The sequence below is a fragment of the Chiloscyllium plagiosum genome, unplaced genomic scaffold (assembly GCF_037043375.1).
Source record: "Chiloscyllium plagiosum isolate Xiang-an unplaced genomic scaffold, Cpla_swu_hap1 HiC_scaffold_10, whole genome shotgun sequence".
NCBI lineage: Eukaryota > Metazoa > Chordata > Chondrichthyes > Orectolobiformes > Hemiscylliidae > Chiloscyllium > Chiloscyllium plagiosum.
Window position 1 is genome coordinate 53,777,042 of NW_028270148.1, and position 10,188 is coordinate 53,787,229.

General features: G+C 44.6%; 1 protein-coding gene across 4 annotated transcripts in view; it reads left to right on the forward strand.

Annotated features, from left to right (window-relative positions):
- The window catches only part of rd3 (retinal degeneration 3, GUCY2D regulator), a 28,782-nt gene extending 19,101 nt beyond the window's left edge, over positions 1-9,681 (forward strand). For 3 of the 4 annotated variants that reach the window (XM_043695891.2, XM_043695893.2, XM_043695892.2), the window contains one exon: positions 9,026-9,681. In XM_043695891.2, coding sequence (XP_043551826.1) covers positions 9,026-9,323 — 298 coding nt within the window. In that variant the 3' untranslated portion in view covers positions 9,324-9,681. The remainder of the gene's footprint in view (positions 1-9,025) is intronic. The other variant, XM_043695890.2, reaches the window with a different exon arrangement.
- The last annotated feature ends 507 nt before the right edge of the window (positions 9,682-10,188 follow it).

The following is a 10,188-nucleotide window of genomic DNA, read 5'->3' on the forward strand; positions in this document are numbered from 1 at the left end:
TCCACCCTGCCTCCTGCAAAAACACTATCCCTTATTCCCAATTCCTCCGCCTCCGCCATATCTGCTCCCAGGAGGACCAGTTCCACTACAGAACACACCAGATGGCCTCCTTCTTTAAAGACCACAATTTCCCCTTCCACGTGGTCGATGATGCCCACCAGCACAGCCCATCCACCTCCTGCACCTCCACTCTCAAACCCCACCCCTCCAACCGCAACAAGGACAGAACCCCTCCTGGTCCTTACCTTCCACCCCACCAACCTCCGTATACATCGCATCCTCTTTCGACATTTCTGCCACCTTCAAACGGACCCCACCACCAGAGATATATCTCCCTCCCCCCCCATCCGCTTTCTGTAAAGACCGTTCCCTCCGCGACAACATCGTCAGGTCCACGCCCCCCCCAACAACCCACCCTCCCCTCCCGGTACCTTCCCCTGCCACTGCAGGAATTGCAAAACCTGCGCCCACACCTCCGTCTAAGGCCTCAAAGGAGCCTTCCACATCCATCAAAGTTTCACCTGCACCTCCACACATGTCATTTACTATATCTGTTGCTCCCAATGCAGTTTCCTGTACAGTGGGAAGACAAGACGCCTACTCGCAGAGTGCTTCATAGAACATCTCTGGGATACCTGCACCTACCAACCCCACTGCCCCATGGCTGAACACTTCCTCTCTCCCTCCCACTCCACTGAGTACATGCAGGTCCTGGGCCTCCTGCATCACCACTGTCTAACCACCTGATGCTTGGATGAAGGACAACTCATCTTCTACATTGAAACCCTCCATCTCCTTGGCATCAATGTGGATTGCACCAGTTTCCTCATTTCACCTCCCCTCATCTTATCCCAGTTCCAACTTTCCAGCTCAGCACCGCACTCATGACCTGTCCTACTTGTCCATCTTCCTTCCAACCTATCTGCTCTACCCTCCCTTCCAACCTATCACCATTATCCCTATCTCCATCTACATGTCACACTCTCTGCTACCTTCCCTCAGTCCCACCCCCTTCCTATTTATCCCTCAGCCCCGAGGCTTCCAGCCTCATGCCTGATGAAGAGTTTTTGCATGAAACATCGATTTTCCTGCTCCTCAGATGCTGCCTGACCTGCTGTGCTTTTCCACACCATACTCTCGACTCTAATCTCCAGTATCTGCAGTCCTCACTTTTGCCTAGTTGTATTTAGGCACAGCAGACTAGGCTTTCCAATCAGGTGCTGATGAATGATAGTGTTAATGCAGAATTGAAGTCTATGAATAGTAGTCTGTCATAGGTGTCCTTCTTCTCCAGATGGCTAATGGCCAGATGGCGGGTAGTGGAATTGGCATCATCAATTGAGTGGTTGGGACAATACACAAACTGCAGGGTGTCCAGTGAAGGGGGCAGTAGCGTCTTAATACGAGTCTCTCGATGGGTGTTAGTGCAAAGAGGTGATAGTTGTTGAGACGGAACGCTGAAGACCTCTTCGGCACGGGAACGATGGTAGTGGCCTTGAAACACGTTGGAACTATGGTGCAGCTCAGGGAGATGTTGAAGATGCCCATGAGAACATCCACAGTATGTCAGAATATCCTCTGAGCACTCTGCCAGGGATGTTATCTGTTCCAGCAGCCTTACATGGGTTGACTCTGCATAGAGTTCTCCTCATGTCGGCTGTGGTAAAACACTGCACCTGGTCATTGGGAGGGGGCGTAGACTTCCTCACTGCCATGTCATGTCGTGCCTCAAACATTTGCATAAAGGTTGTTCAACTCATTCAGTCGGGAGGCATCACTAGCACAAGGAGGTAGTGCTGTTCTGTGGTTGCTAATGGCTGGATGCCCTTCCACATGCTCCGTGTATCGCTGCTGACCTGAAAGTGGCTGTGTTTTCTCTGTGCGTGTGCACGCTTTGCCTCTGATGACCCGGGTCAGGTTGACCCTCGCTGTTGTTAGGGCCGCCTTGTCATCTGCTCTGAAGGTGGAATTCCGGAGCCTCATCAACACACACACGCACACACACACGCACCTTTGCAACCATCTGCAGCTTCTGGTTGGGGTGAGACATGATGGTCTTGGACACAGTGACATCATCAATACACTTGCTAATGTAGCAAATCACTGACACGGTGTACTCCTCGACGTTGATGGAATAGCCATTGGTTGCCGCCTCCCTGAACACACGCCAGTCAGTGCGCTCAGAACTGGTTTGACACATCTAACAAGCGGTCTCTATGCTGAGATTAGCATAACAGAGATGTGATCTGAGGATCCGAGGTGGGGCTGGGGCTCTGCCCTGTATGTGTTGGAGATGTTTGTATAAACCAGATTGAGCGTGTTCCCCCCCCCATTGTCGCCGTGTCCACATGCTGGCGGAATTTAGGGAGCACAGTCTTGAGATTTGCATGGTTGAAGTCTCCAGCAATAATAAAGAGCCCATCAAGGTGTGCGTTCTGCAGTCCACTAACAGCTCATATATTTCACAGAGTATCTCCTTAGCATTAGCATTGGGAGGAATATACACCCTGATTATAAGGATAGCTTTAAATTCCTACGGCAAATAAAATAGTCTGCACCTAACAGTCACAAACTCTACCAATGATGAGCAATAACTGGAGACTAGCATGGAGTCTTTGCACCATTTCATGTTGGTGCAGACACACAGACTGCCCCACCCCGAGCATTTCCGCACAGAGCTGCATTTCTGTTGGCATGAAACAAGCCGAGCCTGTCTAGCTTGATGGTGATGTGTGGAACTCTGTCGTTGAGCTATATTTCCACAAAAACAAGGACTCAGCAGCTTCTGATGAATTCCAGTTTATTGTCCAGGGAACAGACGTTGGAGAGCAGAATGGACAGTAGGGCTGGGCCGGCTGCGGTTTATTTTTAGCTTGGCATGAACTCCTGCACACTTACCGTGCTTCTGCCTCCTCGCACACCGATGACTCAACACCCAGCCACCAGCACCGGATGAGGCCGAGGACTGGAGGCCTGGTCTCCGCGGCAAGCCAAGATCGTGTAACTCCTTAATCAGCTCTCCAGTCTCTGTTTGGCAACACTCCCCAATAACTTATCATTTAGCGTATAAGTTCTGCCCTGATTTGCCTCACCAAAATGCAGCACCTCACACTTACCTAGATTAAACTCCATCTGCCACTCCTCAGTCATTGGCCTGTCTGATTGTAATCTGAGGTAGCCTTTACTGTCCACTGCACCACCAATTTTAGTGTCATCTACAGACTTACTGACCGTAACTCCTAAATCATTTATATAAATGACAAAAAGCAGTGGACTCAGCACCGATCTTTGCGGCACACCACTGGTCATAGGCCTTCAGTCCGAAAATCAACCGTCTGCCACCCCCCTCTGTCTCTTATCTTTGAGTCAATTTTGTATACAAATGGCTAGTTCTCCCTGTATTCCATATGATCTAACCTTGTTAACCATGTGGAATCTTGACGAATGCCTCTCTATGCCCCTTAGATTCAAAAGCAAGTGGGTGTACCCAGTATGACATATGGGTCTGACATTGTATGTCTTAAGTGTGCTGGACATCCAGGGTGCATGACAGAAGGTGTTACCTGCTGAGTTAAAGTGTTTATTGAAAGGTGCTATACTCTGAACCTTTTTATTAAAATATATGATCAAGAAACAGGTGTCGGCAATTCAACCGCTCAGGCCTGTTCCACCATTTAATACAATCATGGATGACTTTATGTCGCCTCATCTCCACTTAGCTGTCTGTTCTTCATAACTCTTAAACACATTATTGATTAAAAATATGTCTATCTCCTCAAATTTATTCAGCATCCTGGAGTCCACTGCCAGTGAATTCTACAGGTTCACAACTCTTTGAGAGAAGATATTCCTACTCATCTCGGATTTAAATCTATCACCCCATGGTCTAAAACTATGACCTCTTGTTCTAGATTTCCCTTGTGGGGGCAAACATCTGCTCTATGCCTACTTTTCAGTAGGTACACAGATACTCTTCCCCAACTCTTCTGCTGTTATATTGATGACTGAATCGGTGCTGCATCCTGCACCCAGGCTGAACTGGAGCAGCTCATTGACTTTGCCAACAATTTCCAGCCTGCCCTTAAATTCACTTGGCCCATCTCAGGCATCTCCCTCCACTTCCTTGACCTCTTGATTTCCATCTTTGGTGACAGTTTACGGATTCACATTTACTACAAACCCACAGACTCCTATAACTACCTGGACTACACCACCTCCACCCCTTATCCTGCATGACCTTCCTACACCTACTTATTCAATTCCCTTTATCATTTTATACCCCTCAATTAGATCTCCTCTCATCTTTCTGAACTCCAGAGATTACAGGGCCTAGACTTCTCAATCTCTCCTCATAAGTCAAACCTTTCAGCTCTGGAATTAATCTGGTGAATTGTTTATGATATTGGGCTGACCCACCGAACAACTCAAATATTAATAGGCAAAAGGAACTGTTCAGCTATTTCAAGGGTTCATCCACTACAAACAGATTAGTTTGTTTGGCAATTGAGCAAACTTACTGGGTATTTCTTGGTCTTTTTATCATTGTGGAAACTCATTTCAGAGTTCTCGCAGGGAGATTTTGTTTGTCATTAAAAACTAATTATCCTGAAGTCATGAGTAGTCTGTAGCCTTAGATGCCTGTAATTCATAAAGGAGACTGTTACTAAGATTTGCTAGGTACTGCAGCCACAATGCAAGTCTCAAATTAGGACCTGGACACCAATGTCTGTGGTTGTTGAGATTACTGCAGTGCTGGCATCCAAGTGATATCAGCAATGATCCAAGACACATTCAACTGATATCAGCAATATCTCACAGTTTGTGGTCTGGAAGACAGAGCACTGTGGATCTCTGTGTGAGGAGGCGATAAATGCTTGTAATCTCCACTTTAGATCACATTAGAGTGGCAAGGGCCAAGGTGGGATCATGTTATTTTTTTGGAAGTAGATGGTGCCTGCTGCAAGGTGCATGCATCTTGACCAGAGAAGGATGCAGAGTTGTTTGGGAGAGTGTCTGGGATGCCTTTTCTGGAAGACAGATCTATCAGACCTCCGATTGGGGGGCTATTCTGAGAAGGCCGCTGAAGTATTTCTGGGGTCTTGCAAGCCTGAGTGAGGGTAGGGCTGATCAGGGATTGTGGAGGAAACTTGTGCCTGGAGGTGGAGGAGTTAAGGGAGGTTCTTAATGAATACTTTGCTTCGGTATTCACTCGTAAGAAGGACTTGTCTTTTGATATGCTCAAACCGGTTGATGTTAAGAAGGAGGATGTGCTGGAAAGTTTGAAAAACACGAGGATAGATAAGTCTCCTGGACCAGATGGCATATACCCAAGGTGGTAAAAACAATGACTGCAGATGCTGGAAACCAGATTCTGGATTAGTGGTGTTGGAAGAGCACAGCAGTTCAGGCAGCATCCAAGGAGCTTTGAAATCGACGTTTCGGGCAAAAGCCCTTCATCAGGAATAAAGGCAGTGAGCCTGGAGCGTGGAGTGATAAGCTAGAGGAGGGTGGGGGTGGGGAGAAAGTAGCATAGAGTACAATGGATGAGTGGGGGAGGGGATGAAGGTGTAGGTCAGGGAGGAGAGGGTGGAGTGGATAGGTGGAAAAGGAGATAGGCAGGTAGGACAAGTCCGGGCAAGTCATGGGGACAGCGCTGAGCTGGAAGTTTAGAACTAGGGTGAGGTGGGGGAAGGGGAAATGAAGAAACTGTTGAAGTCCACATTGATGCCCTGGGGTTGAAGTGTTCTGAGGCGGAAGATGAGGCATTCTTCCTCCAGGCGTCTGGTGGTGAAGAAGCGGCGATGAAGGAGGCCCAGGACCTCCATATCCTCGGCAGAATGGGAGGGGGAGTTGAAATGTTGGGCCACAGGGCGGTGTGGTTGATTGGTGCGGGTGTCCCGGAGATGTTCCCTAAAGCGCTCTGCTAGGAGGCGCCCAGTCTCCCCAATGTAGAGGAGACGGGATATACCCAAGGCTATTATGGGAAGTGAGGAAAGAGATTACTGTGCCTTTGGTGATGATCTTTGCATCCTCACTGTTCACTGGAGTAGTACCAGATGATTGGAGGGTGGCAAATGCTATTCCCTTGTTCAAGAAAGGGAATAAGGGCAACCTTAGGAATTACAGACCAGTCAGTCTTACATCGGTGGTGGTCAAATCTTTGGAGAGAATTTTGAGAGATGAATTTATAATTATTTGGAAAAGCATAACTTGATTAGAGATTGTCAACATGGCTTTGTGAGGAGCAGATCATGCCTTGCAAGCCTTGTTGAATTCTTTTGAGGATGTGACAAAACACACTGATGAAGGTAGAGCAATGGATGTGGTGTACATGGATTTTAGCAAGACGTTTGATAAGTTTCCCCATGGGAGGGTCATTCAGAAAGTAAGGGGGCATGGGATACAGGGAAATTTGGCTGTCTGGATATAGAATTGAGTGGCCCATAGAAGACAGGGGTGGTAGTTGATGGAAAATATTCAGCCTGGAGCTTGGTGACCAATGGTATTCCACAAGAATCTGTTCTGGGATCTCCACTCTTTGTGATTTTTATAAATGACTTGGATGAGGAGGTGGAAGGGTGGGTTAGTAAGTTTGCAATGACATGAAGGTTGGTGGAACTATGGATAGTGTAGAGGGCTATTATAGGTTGCAACAAGACATTTGACAGGATGTGGAGCTGGGATGAGAAGATGTAGTTCAACTTAGAAAAGTGTGAAGTGATTCATTTTGGAAGGTTGAATTTAAATGCAGATTACAGGGTTAAAGGCAGGATTCTTGGCAGTGTGGAGGAACCAAGGGGTTTGGTGTTCATAGATCCCTCAAAGTTGCCACCCAAGTTGATAGCGTTGTTAAGGAGGCGCATTGTATGTTGGCTTTCATTAGCAAGGGGATTGAGTTTAAGAGCTGTGAGGTAATGCTGCAGCTCTATAGACCTCTGGTTAGACCATACTTGGAATATTGTGTTCAGTTCTGGTCGCCTCATCATAGGAAGGATGTGGAGGGTTTAGAGAGGGTGCAGAGGAGATTTACCAGGATGCTGCCTGGACTGGAGGGCATGTTGTATGAAGAAATGTTGAGAGACCTAGGGCTTTTCTCATTGGAGTGAAGAAGGATGAGAGGTGACTAGATTGAGGTGTACAAGATGATAAGAGGCATACATAAAGTGGATAGCCAGAAACATTTTCCCAGGGTGGAAATGGTTATTACGAGGGCGCATAATTTTAAGGTGATTGGAGGAAGGTTTAGGGGAGATGTCAGAGGTAGGTTCTTTACACAGAGAGTGATGGGTTGGTGGAATATACTGCCAGCAGTGGTAGTAAAATCAGATATATTACGGACATTTAAGTGACTCTCGGAGAGGCACATGGATGATGTAAAATGTAAGGTGTGTAGGTTAGTTTAATCTTAGAGTAGGATAAAAGGTTGGCACAACATTGAGTGCTGAATGGCTTGTAATGTGCCGTACTGTTCTATGTTCTATGTTCTATGCAAGCCAAAGAATCACTGAGTGACTACATGGGACCCATGCACTTATGAAAAGACCAGCTGCTGGGTAGCAGGGAGGCGAAGGCTGCAGGAGCCTTTAGTTTGAGGACTGTCTCTCCTTGGTCCTGAACACTTTCAGTATTGGCCTCTGTTTTGGAGTTTCGCTCTCCACAGACTCAATTTGAGAAGTTGTACACAGAGATGAAACTAGATATCCTGTCTTCTCCCCAATTCCTTTGAGGTGAAGCTGCACTCCCAATTGGCTTACACTGAGAGTCTCTGATCCTCTAGGAAATTGAAACATTGCTTCTCATCATATTTCACTGATATTGGCTCCATTGTGATCCTCCGACTCAGCTGATCAACATGTAGAATATCTCAATAAATATAATGCTTATACTATTTCACTCCTTAATAAATATCACCATATTAAAAAAATGATGACAGGAAATGCATGCAGTCCTAAGAACTTTAAGAAATTAACCTTGTCAGCTTTTTGACAAAGGGTCAGTTAGACTTGAAATGTCAGCTGTTTTCTCTCCTTACAGATGCTGCCAGACCTGCTGAGATTTTCTAGCATTTTCTCTTTTGGTTTTGTCAACTGAGTCTGGATGCAGTGCTCAAGATGTGATCCCACCATAGCAGTGTACTGTTAGTTTATGACTTATGAAAACATTGACTTGTATGTAACTGTTTTAGCTATTCAACATTGGTTGTGTGTTGCTTTGGTTTAGTGTCAAGTCTGTGAAGATGGTTTTCTTCTTGTCCTGACAATACCCAACAACACGATTTGTTGCCTATATTTTTTTTTCATCTTGTTTAGTACTTAGCGCTTGTCTGCCTTTCATTTCAATGAATGTTGATTTGACCAAGTACTTTCTCCAACACACTCTGGCCATTTACCCAATTCAATTTCTCCACTTGGGCAGGGAACAAACACAAAATATTTCATGTCATTATTTTCTGATCTTGAGTTTGCAATATATTTAACATAACTAAGTTATGTTACTAAGCAATTCAGTTTATTTTAATTTTCTTTTTTCTGAATGGTGTCCTCCTTAATCCTTATGGTCTTAATTCTATATTGAGCTATGGTTTTTCAAGTGCAAATCACTCCCTGGTACCTTGTCCACACGGTTATTATTCTTAACTGAACCTCAATACTGAATGCTGCCAAGCTATTTGACTGCAAGAAGCATCATCCCCAGAGCACAGAGACTCACAGCTGAGCACTCTTATCTGCCCCCAGTATCCAGACAAGCTCACTTTCACAAGGATCATTTAATAGTGATCAGTAGTGTTAAGTCTGATTTATAATCTATTTAGTAATGCAGCCTGGTTTAATATATTTGCTATTAACAAATCAGAGTAAGTTTGTTAAGCCCAGTGGGGAACCTCAGGTGAATCTAGGTGTGCTGACTCTCTAATCTTTGCTGCCATGGAGCATGGTTTCTGGTGAAAAAGTGTAGGTTCACTTTAGGCAACTTAAGTCAAAGAACAAAATTATATATTTTAATAAAGATTTCCATTTGATATCAGGTTTCGACAGGTAATTGCTGAATACGAGCCCGAGGTTCACGAAGTGTTACAATTATTCCGGGCTGTTCTTCAGGATGCTTTTGAGCAAATGAAGGAAGATCAAGATACTAATAAACTAACCAGGCAGTGGAACAAGAAACAGACAATGAGTCTCTCCACGACAATATTTAAATCACGAGTAAGGATCTATCCTTTCAGCAGTAATATCAAGACAGTGTCAGAAGATGTGGAGCAAGGCTTTGAGTCAGCCAGACGAGTATGGAGTATGCCAGAGTTCAAAACTGCTAAAGACTTCTGATGGCTTGCACTATTTCTACTTTTCTAACAGACATTCTGCTGTAGAGATGATTAGTTATCATATTTAATCATTGAATCTTAGATTGATACTTGTCTTTCAGCAATGTGACTGCTATGAATGTGCATGGCTTGCTTACTGTGAACTCACAGATACAAAGCTGAGTGACTTATTCTTGGGAATGTAGATGGAATTTGTTTCTGGCTAAACTATGAAATGGAGGATAGTTGCTTTTAAACTGCAACTGATTATCATCACAATTGAATACCAACTGCACTTACAATGGATAATTATGATTTATCGGAATATGATATTGGTATGTTATCAGTTTTTTGAGGACTAATAAAAATTCTATCAGTAATGTAAGTGATCTCACTTCAATCCTTTCCATAGATGAATCTCTCTGCAGCACAGGTAGTGAAAAAATCCAGAATCATATGCTGATCATTCTCAGCTGTATTTTTAATGCTTCACGCAGTGCACCTTGTTAAACAGTTTGACCAGTTAGAAATCATTTCACTTTCATTGTCATTAGATATCATTAGCTAATAATAGTCAAGAATAAGCAACGATGTGACTTTTGTACTGAAGGCATCCCAACCCTCTTTCATTCAACATAAGGTTTCAAATAAGAGTTGCATTCATTTTCAGGAAATGAAGACAAGGGAATGCTTTGTACCCATCAGTTTTGCATTGTACCCATCAGGATTGCACTTCTTGAAGCAGAATGATTTTTTTCCAAAGAACGGGGAAGTCTATGAAGTCTTCAGATTAAGTGAGGCATTTGAGACTAAAACTGGGGAAAAGAAGGGATTTAAACTCATTTAAATAAGCTTTATTTCAATTCTTGTTGTTAAGCATTTCTTAC